This window comes from Tursiops truncatus, chromosome 8, assembly GCF_011762595.2.
Source record: "Tursiops truncatus isolate mTurTru1 chromosome 8, mTurTru1.mat.Y, whole genome shotgun sequence".
NCBI lineage: Eukaryota > Metazoa > Chordata > Mammalia > Artiodactyla > Delphinidae > Tursiops > Tursiops truncatus.
Window position 1 is genome coordinate 61179878 of NC_047041.1, and position 25108 is coordinate 61204985.

The following is a 25108-nucleotide window of genomic DNA, read 5'->3' on the forward strand; positions in this document are numbered from 1 at the left end:
GAAGCCCCTCTTGGTCTGGTTTGATGCTCAGGGACCTAACTAGTTATCCATAAGGGAAGGAATAGGATGAGAGTATCAACAGAAGTGGCATTTATTGAGGACTCACTGTCTACTGAGCATGAGACTAAGTTGTTCATAACCCTTACTACATTTACTCCTTACTGCAGCCCCGTGTGCTAAATGCTGTTTTCCTGGTTTTATAGATGAACCAAGACTCAGAAATGTTAAACCACTTACCCAACTAGGAAATGAGAGAATCCAAGTTTAACTCCAAAGCCAGCGTGCCTCTCAGGACGGGAGCTACCCAGTTCTGACCTTCTAATCAGTATGGGAGCACAGGGACCACCTGGCTTGCTGTTACGTGTGCAGTTTAATCTGCTAGTAGAGACTTGAGAACCACCCAGTGCTGCTGCCCACGTGAATGTGTGTGTGCGCCTGTGTTGATTTACAAAAGTACGTCCACTCAGCACACCTGAATGCTGTATGCAATGCTTGCATGTAATTTCATTTGGGTAAAGGAGCATAGATGTCTGAGGTTGGGCAGAGGCAGTGGCTATGCATTCAGGGTGGGAGAGTTTGAGGGAGGGAACTCTTGGCTCACTCATTGTCTACTAGTAGCGATTGATTTCCACTGTATTTCCTGTATGGGGTGGAAAAACGAAAGATGAACGTACTTGTTACAGTGGTTTACGGACATGCTACTGCAGAATATCTTGGGAGAAGGAAGACCGTGTCCAGAAAGAGAATATCCATCTTTGGACCAAGGGCAGCCCTCCCATTGAGCACGTTCCCACCTCCTCAGGCCTCTGACTTATTTTGGCTGCAGAAGGCATGGGAGGGAAAGAGCCTGGTCAGGCAGGAGGATGCAGGAGAAAGAGCAGATGGATGGCCAGGGCCACGGGCATGTCCTCAGTGGCCAGGAAGAGCGCGTTCATTCCGCAGAGCTCCACCTTGTGGGGAGGGCGGTGAACACCTCTCACTGCTCACCTCTGGCAGCTTTGCTCCTAACTTCCTAATGTGTCCTCGGACCCACTGGCCCTGGGCTCTGACTTGAGGTATTTTGTCATGGTCTGGTAGTCCCTCTGAGCTGGTAGGATGGCTTTTTCTCTTCCAGGCTGAGGTAGCCCAGCTGCAAGAGCAGGTAGCCCTGAAGGATGCAGAAATTGAGCGTCTGCACAGTCAGCTCTCCCGGACTGCAGCTCTGCACAATGACCATGCAGAGAAAGGTAACTGGGCTGACTGTGACCGAATGCAGTTTGCCCTTTGGCCCTGGGCCCTCTCTTATAAGTGGGCATGTGTGTCTCTGGGTGTGTGTACTGCTGTGTGAGGAGGCATGAAATGTGCACGAACGTACGTACGTGTGTGTGTTCATGTGTGCACGCATGGGCCTATAAAGCCCAGCTCTGTTGTGGAATCATTACCATGAACCCCTCCCCTGTTTGGAGAACTCAGTGGAATCATTACCATGAACCCCTCCCCTGTCCGGAGGACTCAGTGGAATGATTACCATGAACCCCTCCCCTGTCCGGAGGACTCAGTGGAATCATTACCGTGAACCCCTCCCCTGTCCGGAGGACTCAGCTCTGAAGGCTTTTCTCAGATGCACTCTGACCATTGAAGCTCTCTGTGCAGCTGCCTCTGGGGCTTTTACTCTTTCCCTTAATTGAAAGGACTTGTCTTTGTGTTATTACCGAAGAAGAGGCTTTAGCAGTTCACTCAGTCGTTGAATGGAGCCCTGCCTGGTACTCACATAAGAGCCTGAGGTTACAGAAACAGATGCGTTATTTCCCATCCTTTGGATCTCAACTTAAATGTTACCTCTCAGGAAGACCTTTCCTGGCCACCCTACCTCAACTAGGTGCCCCCGTTTTTCTCAAGCTCAGCACTCTTTTTCTTTCATAGTACTTATTGTAATTGATCAGTGTTGTATTTTGTGAGGTCTTATATAGACTGTCATCCTCCTTCTGGGGCAGTGACTGTGTCTCTTATTTGAGACCATATCCACAGAGCTTCACATGGCATTCAGCCCATGGCTCCTAAGAAATATTTATTGAATAAGTGAAAGGATGGTGAATGGTCCCTGAGGAGTTCAAGTCTTGCTGATTAAAAATAGAGACTAAATCCTCAAGTATTCTTAATGCGTATTTGATATTTACAGCTATTTGCCTTATACACAAAATGATCACACGCCCTCCAGCTTCTCCTCTGGCCCCCAGGCTGCAGAGCAGTGCTGGGGAGCCCTGTGAACTAGCCCCACTACAGTTGCAGCTGGGCCTCGGCACCAGCACCACTTAGCTTGGATCCCTGGCGGGGGTGGGGAAGCTGTGCAGCCCTAAAACAATGGCTTAGGCGGGAGGAGGAAATTAGTGACCCATGTGCTCATCCCTCTGCCAGCCTTTGTCTTCTCAAGCCACTGAGTATGTCACCTACTTGCCATGGCTTAATGTGGAGACCGGAGACCCCTGAGATACTCTAGACTGTCTGTGATGCTAAACTTGCATAGAGAGCTCCCCAGGCCCTGACTTGTGGGCCAGGCAGGCTTCCCCTGCACTCTGTGCTTCCCCACAGGCCTCGCCTTCCAGGCCCCACCGCATTCCATCACCAGGCGCCTCCTGGAGCTGGTGCTCGGGGCCTTGCTCTGGCTGCGGCCTGCCCAAGGCATCGAGGTTTGCCAGCCTTCGTCTGGAGTTTACTGCCCTCCCCTCCACAGACTGGGTTTCCAAGCTGATCTTTAGCCGTCAAGAGCCTAAGATAGTGAACAGCACTCTGCACCTCCCTCTGAAGCTGAATCCCTACAACTAGTTACACAAAGTCCTAAATCCATTCTTCCTATTCTTGCCGGCTGTAGCAAGCATCCCGAAAGGAGATGGGGTGACTATACCTATTTTTGTCCCCTTGTCTGCTGTATTTCTCTTACGTAGACATCCCTATTCTCTGTAGTACCCAATCTGGGGACGGCTATAGGGCTTTACTTGGAAAAACTAGCTATGTGTTAATTCTTAGACCTCCACATGTTGGGCAGAAAGACCCCCAGCTCCTTTAGGCTTTAGCCTTTGACCTGGCTCTCCAGACTAGTTTGGGAAGAATTCGAGAGAGTCTCTTGGGTCCAAGGTGAGAGAAGGCAGTGTGTTGTCCACCACAGACTTACAAAGATCCCTTGGCCCATAGAGAAATTCTGTAGGCTTATGATGAACGAAGATTGCTTTCCTTAACAGTAGCGTTTGTTTTAACATACTTATAGATCCAGCTAAACACTGTTAGTCGATTCCGACTGTGACCTTCTAAATTGAGCCAAGTACCTGACTCTTGTTTACATAATCATTCTTGCCCTGTCTCTGTTCAGCTATAGACTTCCTTTTTTCTCTCATTTTAAATTCTCTTCTGCTACAATCCACGGGACAGTGTGATTCTCTCTAAAACTAGTTAGCAGCCGCCCAGGTACATGCCTACTCAAGTCATAGAGGATAAATGTCTGTTTCCTTGTGGGATGTCAGTTGTGAAAGATTTGGGGGTTCCTCTGTGTCACCCTTGAATAAATGGCATTTTGTTTTTTCCCCACAAATGTCTCTAAAGAGAAGACAAAATAGTAGGTTCATTCGTTTAATAGTCCAACAGATATGTAATGACACTGACTCTATGCCAGACACCATCATGGGCTCGTTAAAGAAGTAGGGAGCCATGTGTAACTTATTCATATGGAAAGTCTTAGCATCTTAGCAGGTGGGAATAGTTGTCTGCATTTACGTAAGTAAATCTTCCTATACCTAAATTCTTTTAGACCAAGAAATCCAACGTCTGAAAATGGGGATGGAAACTTTGCTTGTTGCCAATGAAGATAAGGTAAGATGGCCACGGAGCGGCCCTGCCCTTTCCCTGCTGACATTCCTGGTTCTGTTTGGTCCTATTAGTCTCTGATATTTTGGACAGGGCTGTGCCCATCAGACCACCGACTCAGGGAAGTGTCAGGAGAATGGCCTCTGCCTCCTAGACACATGGCTCAGCCACCTGTTTTTGGCTTTGATGCCTGGGAGCTTTGCCTAAATGGCATCTCCCAAAGGCAGAATAAAGCCATTCCTGTTCATGCAGGTGTAGGGAAAAAAAATACCACTGAGGTTACTGCCAATATCATAGCTGCTGCTCAGACTACTAGCAAAACTCAAGAACGGTTCACCAGTCTCCCACGTTCATGATCTGGTGATAGACCCATCGTAACTGGTGATGCATAATCATAAAATAGCCACCTCCGTAACTAGAGAGCACCTGTCTGGCGAAAACATCAGCTCTAAGGATCACAGCCCTGCATATTACAGACGAGGAAACATACTCAAAGTGCTAATGTAGGTTTGCCCAAGGTCAGGTAACAGTAGATAGCAGAGCCAGGGTCATACCCAAGTTTATCTAGCTCTGAAATCTGTGTGGCCTCCCCAAGTCCCCAGCCTTTGCTGAAAGAAATGATCTCCTCTGGGAATTTCCTCTATTGCGTAAGGAATCTCAGCCTCCTACGGAGCAAGTGAGAGTTTTGAGAGAAATACGACAGCTTTATTTTAGTCTTTTTTTTTTTTTTTTCCCCACATAGCTGCAGAGGACAATACTCGGACTAGGAGGCAGATTTCAATGGCTATGTCAGGAGGGTAGGAAGACAATGAGTTTCCTGCTTCGGGAAATGTTTGAGCCCCTCGAAGGCTGTATCGAACAGGGAGTGTTTTATGACTAGAGATTGGACTCGTAGCCTTCAGGTAGAGGCAAGAGTGCTTGCAGCTGCTCGGGAGGTAGACCACTGAGAACCCAGGGCCTGGACACTGTGTTTCCCTTTGGAATATTCTATGGCTTCCACATAGCATTTCTTCTCAGTGTGCCCAGAACACAGCCAGGGCCCCCAGATGAAATCGCCAGGTGCCAGTGGTGGTGTTTACATAGAAATCTGTCTTGTCCTGTGACAGGACCGTCGGATAGAGGAGCTTACTGGGCTGTTAAACCAGTACCGAAGGGTGAAGGAGATCGTGATGGCGACTCAAGGTAAGAGCAAGGGGGAGCTTTGCCATTTTCTCCCCCACATATCCCATCTCTACGGTGTTAAATCCAGGGGCAGACCTGCCAGAAGAGTCCTCATCTTCATTTGGAGAAATGCTCTGCTGGAGAATGGAGCTGGTTAGACTGCCCTGGGTGGGGGGACACTGGCAGCCTTTGCTTGCCAGAAGCTGTGGCAAATGGCAGAGTCAGTTCAGAGCTTCCAGGAGCTACCCAGATCGCCAAGGAAAGACAGCCTTCAACTCGAGCCATTGGCGATCCCTACCCTTGGAAGATCTACGCATCTGCCCGGGACACCTCTTAGAGGCAGTGAGGGCAGTCAAACCTGGATCCGAAGGCAGCTTAATACCCTCGTTGGGGATTAGAGCCTCCCCACCTCCTGGAGAATCTAAAAGCTTCCCCAGCAGATGCCAGGACACTTGGGGAGCCTTCTTTGAGTTGCCGGGTACCTGGGTTCCCATAGGAAGTCACAGGGCAGTGAGAGCTGTTTGTGTTGCCCTGAAGAATCTTCTGAATCACTCTTTTAATGTCCCTTTATGTTTTTCTTTGTCCTTTTTTTAATATAAATTTATTTATTTTTGGCTGCATTGGGTCTTCGTTGCTGCACGTGGGCTTTCTCTAGTTGCGGCGAGCGGGGGCTACTCTTCGTTGCGGTGCGCGGGCTTCTCATTGCCGTGGCTTCTCTTGTTGCGGAGCACGGGCTCTAGGCACACAGGCTTCAGTAGTTGTGGCTCGCAGGCTCTAGAGCACAGGCTCAGTAGTTGTGGCGCACGGGCTTCTCATTGCGGTGGCTTCTCTTGTTGCGGAGCACGGGCTTTAGGCACACGGGCTTCAGTAGTTGTGGCTCGGGGGCTCTAGAGTGCAGGCTCAGTAGTTGCGGCGCACAGGCTTAGTTGCTCCGCGGCACGTGGGATCTTCCCGGACCAGGGCTCGAACCCGTGTCCCCTGCGTTGGCAGGTGGATTCCTAACCACTGCGCCACCAGGGAAGTCCCTCTTTGTCCTTCTTAATGAAGGAGAAACAACGTTAGGATTTTGTGGTACAATTATAGGTTTCTAAACAAGTCACGTGGTAGTAATTATCTCTTCTGCGTTAATGTTTCCAGGGCCTTCAGAAAGAACTCTCTCAATCAATGAGGAAGAACTGGAGGGAGGTTTCAGAAACTGGAACACTGCAAATAAAGGCCCTGAAGAACTTCTTAAACCAGAGGTACTGTGTTTCCGGTCATGATGTGGGGTTTCAGCAGGCCCCAGGAGCTTACCCTGGGCCTGGGGGAGGATCTAATCAGGTACCAGTCAGGTACGTCTCAGGTGTAAATCTTGACAGGTAGAAAAAATTAAATCAATGGAGTTAGCCCCCGAGGCCTTGGGAAGAGCACTGAGGCTGGGGAGCAGTCAGGGCCTGTGTTCCCATTGGGAGGGACAGCATAGTGGATACTGGACTTCCCAGGATAGGAATTTTCTTTTTTAACTGGTTTCCTTGCTTATTTTTGCCTTTCCTCTCTGGACTATAGCCTAGACCAAAGGTGTTCTTTGTTTTATTTACCACTGTCTCTCCAGGATCTGCAGTGATGCCTGGTACCCAGTAGGATTCAACAGATATTTGTTGAATGAATGAATGAATGCATAGTGCTCATTTGGAGGGATAGCTGAACTTTTGAAGTGATACATTCCTATTTCACAGACAACGTCCCGCCCCTATAACCAGCATACAGATTTCCTTTTTTCTTGTTTAAAATTTGATCCAGTTCTATGAACCTCTCTGGACTTAGTCTAGATACACGTAGGCAAATTAACTCATAGATACAGATCTCAGATGAAGAAGGGGTTTCAGCCCAGGATCCAAAAGGTTCTTGAAACTCCAGAACAGTCACAATAAAAAGGATCTTAGCGGTCCAACTCAACCCTTTTAATTAAGGGAGGAGCAAAAGTGTCACCCGGTGGCCCAGTTATGTAGTCAGAGCAGGCATCCCAGATTGCTGGCAATGATAGCAGTAACTGATGCCCAGTACCTCTGGGTGGTCCCTGTGATGAGCACTGCACGTGACTCACCTCATTTACTCCTCATGACCCCTTTGGGATTCTTTTATTGTGTTGCAGCTGAGGCTCAGAGAAGGTAAGTAATCTGCTCTAGGTCACCCAGCAAGTAGATGGCAGAACTTGGACTTGAACACAAAAGCCCAGGCGTTTAATAACTTACATACTATGATGCCAGGGTTCTTTCTATGGTAGACCAAAAAGATACTGGGATCTAGAGAATAGAGGCAGCCCTTGCAGACAGGAAAGACATCAAATTGTGTCCTTATCTTCCACCAGATTAGCTCACGTTCATTCCACCCTTGATACTCTTGCCTTTCTGGCCTCCTTGCTAAGCTCATTCTCATTTCTCAAGATTCAGCTCAAGTGTTCTCCCCTCTGAAGCCTTCCTAACCTTCCCACCAACAAGAAGGATCCTCTCCCTCCCCTTTATCCCCATATTATATTATAGGTATTGGTATCAGAGGGACATGTTGCATTGCTCTTTCATCCTAATTAACTTACCTGACTCCCTGATGTGGGCAGTGCTTGCCCCACACCCAGCACAGGGCCTGGTAGGCAGTAGATGTTGCTCGTGTTTGTTGATTGACTATACGAATTACAGAGTTGCTCATTGCCAGCAGAAATCGACTCCGGCTGACCTTTGCCAACAAGGAATGTTTTTAAGAGGGTGTGCAGTGGCTCACTGAATGAAAGGAAAAGCTGGAGAACCAAGCTCAGAAAAGGCAGGGGCAGCCAGGGATTCAGGTCTCAGGACTGACTTGTCAGGACTCTACTGCTAGAATGTGAACTTAGGCCCTGGAAGGAGAGGCAAGTTGGCCAAGGTTGTTCAGTATACCTTCCTCCTTGTCTACAGCCATACCACCCTGAACGCGCCTGGTCTTTTCCAGTATGTCTTCCTTTTTGGCATCTTAAAAAAGCAAGGCATTGGAATTGATGTAGCCACCAGGGGTGGAGATGTAACTCCCCAAGAGGAATTGTCCAAAAAACGGGAAAGGATGGTGGGTAGTCTCCAAACAGTATCTGTCCAGTGACTCTTCCGTTTCCGGTGCAGGTATCTCCAAGAGGTAGCTCTCCCACGGCGGGACCACCCCCGCTACCGCAGAAATCACTGGAAACCAGGTAGGAGGCCCAAGCACCTCCGTGGAGCCGCTCTCAGGCCCCTCTCGGGGCTCCAGACGTGGCAGTGAGCACAGCCACCATGTCCTGAGCACACCTGTCCTCCCTTTTGGCCCCAGCAGTGGTCACCAGGGCCAAAATGCTGGAGCAGTCATGAACCTTGCCTACCTGCCCTGGCCACAGAGGGCCTTCCCTTCCCACAGGCTGAAGGTCCGGGTCGTTGTCACTGAGAAAAGACTTGGCCAGGGGTTGGGGCCTCTGAGAAGAGGTGGCTGCACCTCATCTGTGCCCCCTAGTGGTTCTTCAGAGCATCTCGTGAGGTGTGCCTGTCATTCCCGTCAGCCCCTCTGGAACGTCCTTCCTGCTCTCAGGGAATCTAGCCCTGTGACAATCCACATTCTCCACGGAGGACCATTTCTCCTCGCAGGGAAGTTGGTCCGGTTGCTTTGGGGAAGCTTCACATAGCAATGAGCTTATCACAGGCTGGCCTGTGGGGTCACTTCGCTGCCACCTGACTGGTTCCCTCGAAAATGAACCTATCTCCAGTTCCCTACATCAGCTCTTTAGAACACATTTCCAGGTTACAGGGATCTGGAGCTTTGCTGCCGAGAGCAGGCTGCCTTTCAGCCTAGGTATCTGGGGAAGACAGCCGCAAACGTGGTGGGAGCTTCCCCAGACGGGCACTGAGTCTTCAGAGGTCTGAAGCCTGTGCACTCTGACCCCCATTTCCAGAAAGCCATTGTTCCCTGAGCCTTCAGCCTCAGGGGAAAACGGCAGCGTCAAGGAGGGCCACTGGCCAGTCCTTAGTTTTGCAGAAGAAATTTGGTTGATGAGTTCACTCAGAAGTCGGCACTGAGTGACCCACACTGACCAGACTCACAAGAGACGAATGTACTAACAGATGCTGCTTTATTCATATGAACTGAGAAATATCACTGCCCAGGAGAATTGACACAAGGTAACCCTGTCGCCTCTTCTCTATCCAGTTGGTGCCCGTCTCTGCAAAATAGCCTCGGAGAAAGCAAATTCCTCTGAGCAGACTGCTCAGGGCATACAGAGACAGAGCAGAGGGTTGAAGGATCCTAGCAGGTGACGCTTTGGAGCTGTGGCTGATGTGCTCGTCTCCACTCCAAGGCGGCACCACCTCCCTCGCTGGGTTACTGTCAGACTCACAGACAAGGCAGTATTGGCTTTGACTCCACAGACGTTGGCCTTCTTTTATGACCACACAACAGCCAGCTCCCACCGATGCCACTGAATTGCATGTATTCGGGTTTTTTGAGGAATGCCAAGGACTTTTGATTTGGATTTCGGTGATGCTCTCATGCCCTCACCAAGACATTATCAGACCAGGCCATCCCCAAAGTGGGCCGTTCTCATCGTGTAATGGTTATGATGAGAGGGTATTTTGTTTTTTTCCTGCCCTTGACCCTAAGCCCAAGATAGACTACCAGTTAAACATTTGAAGTGTCCTCTGCGCGAATGATACCACGTACCTCCTTCTCCAGTTACTGTTTCCTTATTGACTTTCTTTTGTGTTTTTCCAGGGCTCAGAAAAAACTCTCCTGTAGTCTCGAAGACCTGAGAAGTGAATCCGTGGATAAGGTCAGCCCATCAGTCTATCCATAAAGATGTCTGAGTTATTTCTTTGTGCCCAGCACAGTGCTGGGATACACAGGCTGGGTGCTGTCCCTACCTCGTGCAAGCTTTTATCAAGTTTGCTGGGCAGGCAGGAATTACAGGAACATTCTGAGAAAATGTTCAGGTGCAGTGCAGCCCAAGGCATCCTAGAGGCAGGGCAAGTCAGGACACGCTACCTAGAGCTGGTGAGAGAAGACGCTGAGGTGGGCATGGGCAGGGGAAACGGTGCGGAGTAGGAGGGAGTAAGGTCAGAGCCACGAGTCAGATGGAGCCAGAGGACATCTCGAATCCGGGCCCTGTTTCTCCAGGGCACTTGGGAGTGTTGCACAGATTTTGAATGAGGACATAATGTGATAAAGGAGACCCCGGGGGTGGGTTATGGGATAAAGTAGATTGGAGAGGAAGCTTTTTAAGGAGTCTAGAAAGGCATGAGGAGGGCTTTGTGGCCCCTGACCAGGTGGGTAACCCCCATGCTGAAGGGGGGGTCACAGGCTCTTGAGCAGCAAGGTCATTGAAGATGCAGGGGTCCTGCCCTATAGACAACCTTCAGTGACCTTGCCGCATAGACCCCTTGATGTCCAGCAGTACGCCAGACTCCCTGGTGATACAGTAGAAAACCAGGAAGGATGGAGCTGGCAGTGGCTTTGCTCCCACGATCACGTGCCTCTCGCTCCCCCAGTCAGATTGCTGGCAGCTGCCCGGGGACATGTGTCCACGAGGTCGGACAGTGACCTGTGTTTCCTCCACGGATGGTGATGATCTGACATAAAGACGGGGAGGGAGGGGTGAGCCTGGCAGGTTCAGGCAGGCAGGTGGCCCTGAGTTGCTGTTGTGACTAACGCAGTTCTCCTTTTCTCCACATAACTGAAATCCTCCTTGCCATCCCATAGTGCGTCGGTGGGAACCAGCTGTCCCCAGTGGTAGAACCCAAGGTACATTAACCGCATGTCCCTTTCGTCTATGTGAGCTTGTGCTGTTTGCCAGAGGCTTTTCACTTAGCAAGTTACAGCTCTGGTAACCTTACGATATGTTAACCGTAAGGGGTATCAGGGTGACAGGAACGACGAAACTTCCTCTCCTGTTTTCTTTTTATGTGCACCCAGCTGGATCCTGTGCTTTCATCTCTATTATCTGTGGGATAGGATTTCTTATCATCTCCTCCATCTTATAGGCTCTGATAATTCCTCTTTGACAAGGCAAAGTAGATCTGATCTCTGGGAAGGGGGATATTATGATCTCAGCACACAAGTAGAGGAATATGACAGCTCTCATCCTTTCTGCGCTGATAAGTCATGATTTAAAAAACCCAGGAGCACTTCCCTGGTGGCACAGTGGTTAAGAATCCGCCTGCCAATGGAGGGGACACGGGTCCGAGAAGATCCCACATGCCGCGGAGCAGCTAAGTCCATGCGCCACAACTACTGAGCCTGCGCTCTAGAGCCCGCGAGCCACAACTACTGAGCCCACGAGCCACGACTGCTGAGGCTCACGCGCCTAGAGCCAGTGCTCTGCAACAAGAGAAGCCACTGCAATGAGAAGCCCATGCACCGCAACGAAGAGTAGCCCCCACTCGCCGCAACTAGAGAAAGCCCGCACGCAGCAACGAAGACCCAACGCAGCCAAAGATAAATAATTAAAACAAACAAACAACCCAGGAGCACACTCAGCCTCAGGTGCAGGGATCCTTCTGTAGCGTCCCCTCACATGGGTGTCTGGCCCTTGCTTTCTGTGACCGAGAGCTCATGACATTGTAAGACAGCCCCTGTGTTCTCTTCCAGCTCTGTCTGTTAGATCCATCTCTGGGCTTCCCTAGAAGGAGCATCTGTGGCTCGGCTCTCGCTGTGGAGTCCGTGGAGTGAGTCCATCTCCCCTGCTCCTCACAGCTCTAGAACTGGAGTCCCTCAGCCCCTCTCTGAGCTACCATCTTCTCACGTGCACAGGGCAGAAGCCCTTCAAGTTCCTATTCTGTCACCTCAGGACGAGCACTTGGTCCTCGCTGCGTGCTCTGCGTCGTGCCCTGGGCCACACTTGAGCCTAATATTGTAGACGGGGTCTGCCCCGTGCACGCCTCGCTCCAGGGACTGGGGTCGTGGTTACTGCTGTCGCTCCAGACCCTGGGCAAAGGGTAATTCTCTGCGCCTCTGTTTAGTTCTGTCCTCGTGTGCTAGGCCAGAGGCAGGAGTTGTTTATTATTATTCTTTATTTAGAAACAATAAAACTGAGGTTCTGAGGGCCTCAAGAGAGTGAGGGTTTGGCCCGAGTCGGTCTGACTCGCAGCCTGGGGTCTTCCCGCTCAGGTGTGCTACCTCTGTGCTGTTTTAGGGCAGCTGGGTCACCAGCCACATCTGCTCCCTGCCTGAGATTTCCATCCCCCACTCCTGTAACCAGGGTTATTCTTCTCAGGGACTGCAGGCGCAGAACCGACCTCAAGCATTTGTTTCCTCTGTGTCGTGTTCCGATGTTGCACCCCTTTCTCCAGCAGTGAGTCCTTCCTTCCTAGCTTCTCTTCTTGGCCGAGCAGAGCTGAGAGAGAGCCCTTTCTGTTGCCCTTGGTTCCTTTCATCGTCTTTCTCACAGGTCTGGGCCGCCTTTGAAGCCCGCCTTACAGGAGGCTCTGCCCTCTTTATATCTCAGTTCCTCAGCGACCTCCCAAGGCAGCCCACATGGGAGGCCTTGGTTGTCTCTGCCCTGTCTTAGGGAGGCCTGTGTGATGATGCAACAGGAGATCTGTTCCTGAGCCCTCCCCACTCCCACATGTCCTGTATAATATGGAGCTGGGAGGCATGCCCTTCAGTTCTCGAAACTTTTTGAATTCTGCCTTCCCACCATCAGTGGTTCCCGGGCCTGACTGTGCGTCAGAGTAATCTGAGATTCATTTTAAAAACACAGACTCCCGGGGTGCCCTGCCAGAGGGGCTGATTCATGGGTGCGGTTGGGACCTGGGAATGTATATTTACAAGTGTCCCAGGTGGTTATGAAGCAGCCCTGGCATGGGCTAGTATTTGGACACTGTTGGTCTTGACCGCAGGTCTGATCAGGTTCAGCTGTACCTCATGGGTCATCATGAATTTAAAAATTGTGTGCTCTCCATCTTTTACGGTTCCAATTATTTCCACTTCACCAGCCAGTTCCTTCAGAATCCTTTGAAAATTTAGCCCACTATTCTCGTATCTCTCCTTTCTGAGATGATTTATAGAGGATTAGTATTCAGTGTTCAATGACTGAATTGGATTTCAAACAATTTCCAGGACATGCCTTTATAAGCAAACTGAATTCAGAAATTTATTGGGCACTTGGCTTTTAACTAAATGAAACTTCAAAAGATGTCGCCGCTGGGGACTTCCCTGGTGGCGCAGTGGTTAAGAACCTGCCTGCTAATGCAGGGGACACAGGTTAGGGCCCTGGTCCGGGAAGATCCCACATGGCATGGAGCAACTAAGCCCATGTGCCACAGCTACTGCAGCCCGTGTGCCTAGAGCCCGTGCTCCGCAACAAAGAGAGGCCACCGCAATGAGAAGCCCATGCACCGCAACAAAGAGTAGCCCTCGCTCGCGGCAACTAGAGAAAGCCTGCACACAGCAATGAAGACCCAACACAGCCAAATAAATAAATAAATTTATAACAAAACAAAAAGAAGATGTTACTATCACTGAAGTGTCCCATTACTTTACTGACTTGTCAGTTCTGAAATCGGTTTTGTCTTTCTTTTCTACTTTTCTTCTGGGTCTGGTTAAGCGATCCACAGTTGATTACCTTGGTAACGTTGCTTTGATTTCTCTTTTCTTTTCACTCAAATGCATTCCGCTGTGTTTCCCTCAGGTTTGTGGATGTAGGGCGGCCCATTAAATCCTTCTTGACCAAACAAGCGCCATTCTTCTTCCCCTTTAAATCAACTTGTTTCTTTGCGACCCTTTCTGTGGCTGGGGTCCGAGCACGGGGCCCACTGCACTGGGGCTGAACCTCATGCAGACTGTGGTCCTAAGTTCCTGGGGAGCTCCGTGCTGGCATGTAGCCCTCTGGCCCGCTTCTGCTCACACCTCCCCCTGAGTGTGTGCTTACCATCTTGCTTCACCTTAACCTGGTATTTTTCAAAATAACTATCATCGTAATATATAAGTAATAGATAATATTATATATTCTAAACTTACAATAAAGCAATAGGTATAGCTTTTTTTTTTTTTTTTTGCGGTACGCGGGCCTCTCACTGCTGTGGCCTCTCCCGTTGCGGAGCACAGGCTCCGGACGCGCAGGCTCAGCGGCCATGGCTCACGGGCCCAGCCATTCTGCGGCATGTGGGATCTTCCCGGACCGGGTCACGAACCCGTGTCCCCTGCATCGGCAGGTGGACTCGCAACCACTGCGCCACCAGGGAAGCCCATAGGTATAACTTTTATTGGAATTCTGGTCTGTGTATTCAAAGAGCTTGAAGGGTAGTTCACAGCTGTTGATTCCTTGAGCCTCTGAGCGCGAGGCCAAATGGCAAAGGCTTCCCTTTCTGCTTGGACTCGGCTGCAGTCAGCCCTGGATGTGGGCTCAACTCTGTCCCCATCTCACTGTGTGGCTTTGGGCAAGTTTCTTTCTTTCTCAGAGCTCTGATCCCATTTCCTCGCCTGGAATAAATAATCTTTTTGAGGGGTCTTCGAGTCGGCCTAAGTTTAAAAATGGCTCTTAGAGAACGGGGAGTTGTTTCTGCATCCAGAGATTTCCTAGCTGGGTTTGAGGCTCTCTCTCCCTCTCCTTCCAATAGGACGGCCCTTTCCTGGTGGAGCACAAGTACCCCACGTTACCTGGGAAGCTTTCAGGAGCCACGCCCAACGGAGAGGCTGCCGGATCTTCTCCCACTGCCTCCCCACATGACCCTGCAGGGAGCGGCCTGCTGAGGCTGAGTGAGTGTCCAGGCGCCAGGCCTGGCGGCCTCTGGAGCCTCGGCCTTGGCATTTCCACTGTTGCACGAGGTCCCTGCACCCCCCGCCACAGCCCACAATTGGAGAACGGGGGTGGGCACGGGTGGATGGGACAAGTCCTACCTCAGTGTGGTCCCGCGTCCAGAGGTGATTGCTGTCTGTCTGGGCACAAGGTTTCCTGCCAGAAACACGTCAGAGCCCAAGAGAACCAGGGTGTGTACCCACCTTCTTTCTACCTGCAATTACTCTACCCCCATTGCCCCTCCTCCTGTCTTCCTTCTCTGTCCACCTGCTCCTGGCCTTCCCGTCATTCCTCTTTCCCTCCCGCTTAGACACCCCCGTCCCCCCTCCCCCCTCCCCGGCCCTGCCCCTTCCTCCTCTGTTCTCCTGATCTCTTTCCTGTCTCCGCCTTCCTCTCTGCAGCCTCCCTATTACCCATAGGATGATATCATGTGCTCTTCCGAGGGAGAGCGTTTCCTTAGAGAAGTGGGATCAGTGGCCACTGGGCAAGGCTGTCAGTCCCCAGGTATCCTTCTGGTGCTTAGCATCTGAAAGGGAGGTCTCTGCACAGTAGGCTGTATCGCCCCAATAGCAGCAGCAGATCAGAGGGGCCCAGAGAGGAACATTCTGGTCCCGACAGAGCCGTCCCTCCCCGACTCTTCCTCCCTGGCGGAGGAGGGCTTGGCTTCCCCACTATGGGTTGGCTTCTGCCCTTGGCCAGTCCTGCCTTTGGCTGCAGGAACTCCAGATGAGTATGTCCTAGCGACACTCAGACTGTGGACTTCCTGCGGCTTCGGACCATTCTCGTCTGATCTAAGTGAGCTCTGGCACCCACACAGGAGCAGTGGGCGGCCCGGTGTATTCAGTCCCCACTGCCCCCCGCCCCTCCCCGCACGTGGATGCCTCACCGGCCAGGAAGCGACACCAGGAGCATTCAGTCCCCTCACATAGGGCTGCCTCTCGCCGCCGTGACCCTGTAGGTCAGGCTCAGTTACCATTCACCCCCATCCTTCCTCGTGGGATTAGTTTTCTTTCTGTTTGAGTTTTTCCCTCTTGCTTGATGACTCTTGTTTATTTCTTTGCTTCCCTATAACTCTGTTGGGCTGGACTTTGGCCTCTCTTGCTTCTTCGTGTGGCTTCTCTGCTTCTTGGTTGGCTGGAGATCGTGGCCGGAGTGTCAGTGCCCCCGTGCTAGGTACTGTACCCTTCCAGGTGAGGTGGGGAGCGAGGTTCCCTTATTTCCCTCCGGTGACACACTCCCTTTCCGGAACATTCAGCCACGTCCCCCTCCTGCTTGTATTCCCGCATCTCCCTGGGGGAAAAGAGAGGAAGCTCCTTGCTGGAGTTACCCTGCAAGTTTTGGGACCCCGAACTCTTAGGATTTGAAGACATTCGCTCACCCAGATTTGAAACCTTAAGCTCGCTAACTCCCCAGAGAGAAAACCTGGAGTGTGCCTGAGCCCCTGCTGGTCTCTGAGATCTTGCTGTAAAGCTCTGTCCTAAAGGCAGAGCTGGGCAGACTTCCTGACTCCCACTGAAGGGCTGGCCCAGGCTCAGGGAAAAGGTTTACAGAGGTCACGTTCCTTCTTGTCATTCACATGTCATTCCATTCTTTCAATCTCAGGAGACACAGAAAGTGGTTGGGATGACACTGCTGTGGTCAATGACCTCTCACCCACGTCCTCGGGCACCGAGTCCAGCCCCCAGTCTCCCCTGACACCAGATGGTAAACGGAGCCCCAAAGGCATCAAGAAATTCTGGGGAAAGTAAGTCGGTGATGACCGTAATTACATTGCTTGGAATTAATATTGTTCCCGAGTGGGCAAAACATCTCCATAACCCCCTGTATAATTAGATGCCGGAACAGCAGTGAGTACAGAGTGGTTATGTGTAGAGGAGACCTTGAATCACTTTTTAGGGCCCAGAGAAGGAGAACTATGAAAGGAGCCCATTAAATACAGCCGGTTGCCTTACGTGTCATTCACTTTAGGCATCCCTCCGTCCCACAGACCCTAAGCACATCCTCTGAAGCTTACGTATGTGCTTTGGAGAGGTACATGGGTGAGACCAGTTTCTTCCTCTGCAGGACTCAGTCTGTGTCTTAAGAAATCTTTGAGGACAGAAAGATGAGTCCTTTCTGGCCCTGCTGACTGAGTCTGTGAAATGAGACACAAACTGGGGCCTCCTCTCAGGCAGCAACCTGCACTTTGACCCCCGGGGAGAGGGGTCCAATCCCAGAGGCAGGGTTAGAATTGAGGCTGGGTCTGGCCAAGGAGCTGTCACAGGTCTTGATGCTGGACCTCTGGGGAAGCACCGGGAGGCAGGGGTTCCATCCCAGAGCCCCGTTATGGCTCGTGAGGCCCTGTGTGGGAGGCGTGCACTGACTACAGGCTTTCAGCCTGCCCTGTGACATCTCCACGGATTCCTCTCCACACAGAATCCGAAGAACTCAGTCAGGAAATTTCAACACCGATGCCCCAGGGGTGGCCGAGTTTCGACGAGGTGGATTCCGGGCAACTGCAGGGCCAAGACTCTCTAGAACCAGAGACCCCAAGGGTCAGAAAAGGTAAGGCTCCCTCCAGTCCATCTCCAAGGAACTGTGTAAAATCCTGGCTACGCTGGAGTGGGAAGGGGGGCTGGATGCCCCAGAGCCTCCAGAGGTGGAAGGCAGGACCCCCTAGTGCAGAGCTTCTCGACCTTTCCCCTTTGACATGTGTGGACGTTGCTCACGCTTATTTATAGGTGCACGGAGGTAAAGGCAGAGGCTGCCTATAGCCAGAGGTGCTGGGGCGGGAGGTGGCGCTCCGGCCCCCCTGAGAACCCCAGCAGCTCTGCACATCTGCAGTCCACTCTGGGCAGGGCCTTGGCGTGATAGGTTGAGAGGCTCCGCTGCAGCCATTCAGAGCACAGATGCTGGAGTCAGAGACCTGGGTTGGAATCTCTGCTTAACCACTTCCTGGCAGTGAGCCCTAAACCAGGTTCTGTAACTTCTCTATACCTCAGTTTTCTGATCTCTGAAGTGGGACGGGGGCGGGGGGGGGGGTTGTCAAAAACAAGTATTTGTGAAAGTTCTTGTGAGGATTATGTGAGCTTCTGCACATCTAACCCTGGTATCAGCTGTCTGCCATTCAAGCGTCACCTTCCCCTGGGAGACTGGGGAGAGAACACCTGCCTCTGGGGCGGGGTCCCCTCCTTCCACACAGACCTCTACAGAAGGGTGCCGGGGTGCCAGTCTGCCCTTATCCCTCATGACACACTGTACCACACCTTCCTGAAGGCTTAACTGGAGGGAGTTGTAAAGGGATCAAAATGGGAAGTTTTGCATGACTGTTCCCATCACGCCCTAATGAAAAAGCATCAGTAATGAAACTTTCCCAGAGATCGCCCTGGTGGACCCCCTCCAGTCACCAGCTTTACCCCCCTTCCTCAGATCTCCCTGCTCTGAGAAGAGTGCCTCCCTTCCGACTTGCCCAAGTGAATCTTTACTCCTACGTCTCAGGGAAACCCTTTTCTGCACCCTCTGCTCCCATCAGATGATCCCCACGATACATTGTCTCCAGCAGAATATCTCCTAAAGTCTGAGTTGCTCAGCCAAGGTCAGGCTTCTGGGGGCCTCCCTCAGGATTGGACTGTGACATTTTAAATCTAACCAAACAGTGAACAGTTTAACCCTCTTAAATTTCATCCCCCTAAGACTGCCATATACCAGTGCCAAGTGCAGGTAATTACTGAGTAAGATGTGCACCACTCACGTGTTAATTCTAGAAACCATACAGTCTAGATCCCAGTGAAGGGGGAAGAATGCTTCCCTGGTGCAGCGTATCGTTCACAGACCTGACCCCCGCCAAAGAAGGGAGTACACACGGATGCACCCCGCTTCCCCACTCAGCTCCCCTCAGGCCCCTAGGCTTGGCCGGGAGCTCCCAGGCACACACTCAGGACCTTTGGCGAGCATCCCCAGATCCATCCTCCAGGTGCCTTACAGAGAAACCTGAGGATGCGTAGCCGCCTGGTTCTGCTCCTCCAGGATCGTGGAGTGGTGTTTACGCTTCTAGTCGCAAAAAATGCTCAGTAAACGTTAGCTTTTAGAGGCTAGAGAATCTAAGCACATGGTCTGAGAAGGCAGAGACCAACTCGGAGACATGAGAAAATGAGCCAAAGGAAGCATATGCATGTAGTCCATGAAAAGAGAATTCTCATCTGCTTGGCAGTCTTCTGGCCTCAGGCTGAGTGTTTCTGATGGTTCTGAGATGAAGAAATAAAGCCACCAGAGCTTGAGTGATGGATTTTTGTTCCACTTCTGGCTTTTCTTTAGGAATGATTTTTTTTTTTTTTTTTTTGCGGTACACGGGCCTCTCACTGTTGTGGCCCCTCCCGTTGCGGAGTACAGGCTCCGGACGCGCAGGCTCAGTGGCCACGGCTCACGGGCCCAGCCGCTCCGCGGCATGTGGGATCCTCCCGGACCGGGGCACGAACCCGCGTCCCCTGCATCGGCAGGTGGACTCTCAACCACTGCGCCACCAGGGAAGCCCTAGGAATGATTCTTGAAGGGGGAATCACTGGTCAGGGTGTAAAACTTTTCTAAGACCCTCAGGTATTTTTCCTTAGGGCCCATCCACCATCTTAGAAGTCCCTTTGGTATGGGGCAACCAGTGTAGGGAACCTTCTCTGCCGAAGGCGAAACTGCAGTTCAGCCACAGGGTTGCTTTGTTTGGGTGTCTTTGTGCTTTGTAAACAGTAGCAATGGATGACAAGGAGAATGGGAATGAAGGCCTGACGAGACTATGTTTATCACCACTCTGCTTACGGTAACAAAAATGAGTTTGCTGGTGGGAAGGAAAGGCTTTTATTACTCTTAAACAGAAATGTGATCTAATTATATGCTAATGTCCTCTGGTATTTATAGTGTGTAGATATTTAGGTATAGCCTTAAAAAAATTTTGTCACCAACATTCCTATAGGAAGTCTGTTGTTACTGAAAATCTCCAGCCCCAATCCGTTTTTTCCAGTGAAACCGTTGTTTTTTAATATAACACTTGATAATGACATTTCATAGGAACTCTCTCTCAGGTTATAAGAGTAAATTTGTTTATTTTCTCCCCATTTTGCAGATTTACGTTCTAGTCGGCCCTGCTGTGCAGTGAGTGCTTGTTGCACCTACAGCCTTGTCAGCATTGTTATTGCAGCTTTTGTTTAAAGTTCTAGTTTTATAGACCTCCAAAAATTACATTTTTATTATTTAGTTTACATGTTTGTTATCTTATTTCTTCTTTTGTGAACTGTGTGCATTTTTGCCCATTTTTATTTAGTTATTAATATCTTTTATTTAATATCTTTCTTATAGATTTCTATCTGTTCTCTACATATTAAGATACTAAGCCACATCTAAAAGTTGTAACAAATCATTTTTTAGGTTTGTTGCAGAATTTTACTTGGATATATGAAATTTTCAGGTTTGTGTATAATGAAGTTCATCAACTTTTCCTTTGTGATTTCTTTCATTATTTTGTTTTAAAATTTTTTGCTGATTGTTTAAAAAACTGGTTTTAAACTATGAGTTTAAAAAAGTGATTTTTTAAAACTTTACAAGTTATCTATTTGGGGATTTATTTTGGTGTGTGGTGAGAGAGGTTTTTTTCCCCCAAGAGAAAGCAGAGTGTAATGTTGAAGTCTTGAAAGCCACATGGCCGGATCCCATCCTTGTGGAGGCGTTTTCTGAGTTTGTCTACAGCGTGTATTGCCCTTAGGGACTCTAGCTTATGAGGGGTCTCTGAACAGACTGCTTCCCTGCTTCAGGCCCCATTTTACTGCCTTTCTCCCATATTCACTGTCAGTGTCAGGTTTATCATGAATGTAAGGAAGCTTAAGCTTCAACGTCAGTTACTTGCCTAGACCCCTTCCGTGGTCCAGAGAGGGTCCAACCGATGTATTGACAAGGCCGTGTGTTTTGAAATATTTTCATAAGTAAGATATTTTAAACAGTTTTAAGACTGCTGACTCTTTTCCAACTTACCCTTGGTCTAATATCTTTGCCTGATATCAGACGATGCTGGAATACCCATGGGCATTTTTGGGATCTGGCTATGGGGAGGTTGAGTTGGGGATCCATTTAGTTTGGGTTTAATGGGATTATGTTTATGTGGCTTGCAGTCACTTCATGTCTGGTTTACTTAGGTTTAGTTAATTAGCTGTCCTACTATAAAAATGGCTTCCAACGTGCCAGTGTGCCCAGCATTACTGATACAAAGATGCAAAGTCAGAGATCTTGTACCAAAATGAACTTGTCCTCTGGCATTTGGTTTCAGAAGTATGGGGTAGTGGAAAAAGAAAGAACATTTGAAATTTGCAAAACCAGAAGCCAGTCTGTGGAAATTCTTTCCAATCATCAGATTTGCCAAATCCTCAGCAGGAGATTCGGTTCTCTCAGATGCTTAGTCAAAACAGGAGTCCTCCCTTTTCAGAAATGCACTTACTAAGGAAATATATACACACAGTTGTAAGTGTACCCTGTGTTCTCCGCCTACCATGGGAATGGCCTATTTGATAAATCTCACATCATTTTAACTGCAATTTGGAGGGATGTTTTGGAACATGTCAATAAAACAAGTGGTTTGGCTGTATATGAAAGGTACTTTCTCTGTCATCTCTAAATTACTTAATAGCATGCTCAGCTGTGGCCCTGGAAAAGCGTATGGGAGACCCTGGCACTGACAGAACCCCAGGAGTTAGGGAAGCCGGGTCTGCTACTGTAGGAGCAGCACAGGCTTAGGAGAGCAGAGACCGCTCACAAAGGGGGAAATGGGAAGACGATCGAGGGTAGAGGAGCATCAGAGCTCTAGGGTGTTATGAAAAGGTCTACAGGACAGAGGCTTTCAAATTACAGTCTCAAAAACACGTATTTCCCCTCGGAACTGAAATATCCCTCTGATACATAGAATATTTGTTTCCTTCCAATTCCCAGAAACCAGAAAATAAATGAAATTGAAAACTAATAGGATATGAAATAAAGGTGATAAAATGAGCATTGAAATTGAGAAACTATTCTGATAATTTAAAAACAAAATCCCAGATCAAACCAAAAGCAATAATTCACTAAGACCAACAGATAAATTCCAAACAAAAATAGTAAATAGGTTCCTAGAGTGTTGTTCATATAAACTGAATTATATGAACACATTGGCAAAAGATGAAAATTTCTTGCTGATTTTACATGATATACTGACATTGACCAAGATGATGTTGCCTAATATGCAACAGCCACAAGGACATTAAGTAAATGTTATCAATTCAAAGAATAGAATATTTAAGATTAGCACTAAAAACCTTGAACGCTGTGGAATTTTACAGCTCGCATCTAAAAGACAATTGATAGAGGTTTTCCTAAATTTGATGATTCAAAAAATGTATTTGACAATACCATTTATAAGTTGTGAAGCTAAAACTTAAAAAAACTATCAAAATAAAAGAATATTGGTCAGTCATGCTAGAAGAAAGATGGAAAGCTTCTCACAGAAAATATAGCCCCACCCCATCCACTCATTCAAACAACTGCAGATCGGGTTTCCACCGGTTGAATCCGTGGGTGCGGAACCCGCAAATACAGAGGGCTGAGTGAACTATGCCATTTTATATAAGGGACTTGAGCATCCCTGGATTTTGGTGTCTCCGGGGATCCCGGAACTAACCCCCTGGCAGATACAGAGGGACATCTGTTATAGAGTTGTTGACATATGATAAAGAATACGCACCCCTAACGTGAAGGTAAAGTACTATAGAGGTATAGGTAGGAGTTAATTAATAAAAATATTATTTTTCTGGATTTCATGATCTTTTTCAGTTGGATTAGGTTTGTAATTTTTTGTGATTTGTTTTCTTATTCTAAATAGTCATTTTGTTCCTAATCCCATATTCAAACTGTGTACTTTTCTTAGCGGGGCCCCCAAATTTTATAAGTTCCAGTTTTCACGAAGCCTGGATCTGCACCTATTCATGATTCATTAAAACCCAGGCTCCAGGCTGAGTGACCAGCACTTGCTCTAAGGTACACATCATCTCCAGCACTTGTTCTTAGAATGGTGCTTTATGGTCATCCTGGCCCTTTAAGGAACACCCACCCTCACTTTAAGAAAATTTTTGATGCCTCATCTAGGCATTAAAAAAAAATTTTTTTTTAACCATTTTAGGAATACCTTCTTGGAAGGAATCTTTTAGAATAGCTAGTCTTCTATATTCCACGAATCCTCCTTTAAAAAATGAATATAGGGCTTCCCTGGTGGCGCAGTGGTTGAGAGTCCGCCTGCCGATGCAGGGGACACGGGTTCGTGCCCCGGTCCGGGAAGATCCCATGTGCCACGGAGTGCCTGGGCCCGTGAGCCATGGCCGCTGAGCCTGCGCGTCCGGAGCCTGTGCTCCGCAATGGGAGAGGCCACAACAGTGAGAGGCCCGCGTACCGGGGAAAAAAAAAAAAAGAATATAAAATTGCTTTGTCAACCTCCATGCCCCCCCTGCCCCCAAGAGTCAACTGGGATTTTGAGTGTACCATTACCTTTACACTTTAAATGAAACTGATGTCTTTAAGAACTGATGGCTTTGTAATACCCAGGCTTCCTGTCGAGGAACATGATCTAGCTCTTCATTTATTCATGTCTTTTTTTATGCTGCTTAGTTGTGTGTCATAGTTACCACCTCCCCCCATCCCCACACACGGTTACACAGGACCCACACATTCCTTATAGACAGATCCCAGACATTTCATAATTTTGGTTGCTGTGAGTGGATTATTTGAACAAAAATGTTAGTATCTGTGCATTGACGGTATATAGAAGATTGTTGATTTGTGTGTGTCATAAACATTAGCAGTGTATTTATAACCAGCCACCTTCCTGAGTTCTCTTGGGTTTTCTAGGTGGGCAATCATATCATTTGAAAAGAATGGCTTTCTTTTATTTCTACCTTTCTAATAGCTATATTTTTGTCTCTTCTTAAATTTGCTGCAACTCTCAGACTAGTGTTACTAATGTGATAAAAAATACTGTCTTTTATTAACTTTAATGTGAATGCCCCTAGTGTTTCATTAGTAAATAAGGCATTAACTGTTGTTGATTGGAGGAAGGTTTTCTGTTTTTTTTTTTTCTTAATGTTAGATACGCTTTTTCTAGTTTTCTAAGCATTTTCCTGAACACGGTATTAAGCCCTGTGTAAAACACGATTCAGGTGTGGATCTTCATCCAAATGGGCTTTGGCTCGCGTGCATGTGCATGTGGACTGATAGCACACGTGAGCACACCTTCCTGAGGAGCATATAACTGCCCCAAGCTCCCGGCAGCTGCAGACCTGAGATTCAGACCAGGGGTTATCCCGGGAAACTCTAGAGTCTACCTCCGATGAGTGCATTGTCGTGGGATTTTGTTCAACTGGATCCCACGATGGGGGTTTTTGTTTAAACCTAGTCCCTTTTTGTGAGGCGCTGTTATGCTCAGCTGGAGCCCAGGCTCTCGCAATAACTGGGTCGTGCTGTTTCCTGCTTCCCAGTGATGCCAACGGCCCCTTCGCCCAGTGGAGCACAGAGCGTGTGTGTGCATGGCTGGAGGACTTTGGCCTGGCTCAGTACGTGATCTTTGCCAGGCAGTGGGTGACTTCTGGCCACACGTTACTGACAGCTACCCCTCAGGACATGGAAAAGGTAAGGGCTGAGCCCTGGGCTAGGGGGCTCCCATCTCTCCCCAAACCAGCGCACAGGGACGTGAGGCCCCCCACTCCTCCACTGCCCACCCACGCCCACACACAGGAGAGTTGACAAAGGAGGGCGAGATTCTGTCACTTCAGGTTGATCCCAGGGCGCTGGGCAGAGGTCCGCTTCCATGCTCCACCCAGGTGGAGTACCTCCACCGAGACACAGCATCCTCTGAGAGCCAGGCTGCCCGCTGAGATTTCACATCTGTCTTCATCTTTCACTTTCAGGAGCTGGGAATTAAGCACCCTCTTCATAGGAAAAAGCTGATTTTAGCAGTGAAAGCTATCAACACCAAGCAGGAGGAGAAGTCTGCACTACTGGACCACATCTGGGTGACACGTAAGGACAGGCATATGTGTGTTATGTTTCTGGCAGCCCCCTGGGAATGTGTGCCTCAAAGACAGCTGTGTCCTTGGGACAGGCAGACGGATTACTAAACTTTAGGGGAAATATAGCTGGAACTCAGAATGATAATGTGCTGCTGCCTTTTTTTTTTTTTTTTTTGGCATCCACAGTCTTCCATTTTCACAAATTTCACTTCCCTGTTTCTGTAGGTTGGCTTGATGATATTGGCTTACCCCAGTACAAAGACCAGTTTCACGAATCCAGAGTCGACGGGCGAATGCTGCAGTACCTGACTGTGGTGAG

General features: G+C 49.1%; 1 protein-coding gene across 2 annotated transcripts in view; it reads left to right on the forward strand.

Moving 5' to 3' along the window:
- LOC101334013 (olfactomedin-like protein 1) overlaps positions 1 to 25108 on the forward strand; it is a 386099-nt gene that overhangs the window by 350986 nt on the left and 10005 nt on the right. For both annotated transcript variants that reach the window (XR_012333203.1, XM_073807906.1), the window contains 13 exons: positions 1115 to 1226; positions 3779 to 3840; positions 4941 to 5016; positions 6133 to 6236; positions 8118 to 8185; positions 9730 to 9787; positions 10714 to 10755; positions 14571 to 14709; positions 16352 to 16493; positions 17165 to 17293; positions 24259 to 24409; positions 24688 to 24799; positions 25015 to 25103. Coding sequence is in view for 1 of the 2 variants with exons in the window: in XM_073807906.1 (XP_073664007.1) it covers positions 1115 to 1226; positions 3779 to 3840; positions 4941 to 5016; positions 6133 to 6236; positions 8118 to 8185; positions 9730 to 9787; positions 10714 to 10755; positions 14571 to 14709; positions 16352 to 16493; positions 17165 to 17293; positions 24259 to 24409; positions 24688 to 24799; positions 25015 to 25103 (1284 nt within the window). In the remaining variant the exon portion in view is untranslated. The remainder of the gene's footprint in view (positions 1 to 1114; positions 1227 to 3778; positions 3841 to 4940; positions 5017 to 6132; positions 6237 to 8117; positions 8186 to 9729; positions 9788 to 10713; positions 10756 to 14570; positions 14710 to 16351; positions 16494 to 17164; positions 17294 to 24258; positions 24410 to 24687; positions 24800 to 25014; positions 25104 to 25108) is intronic.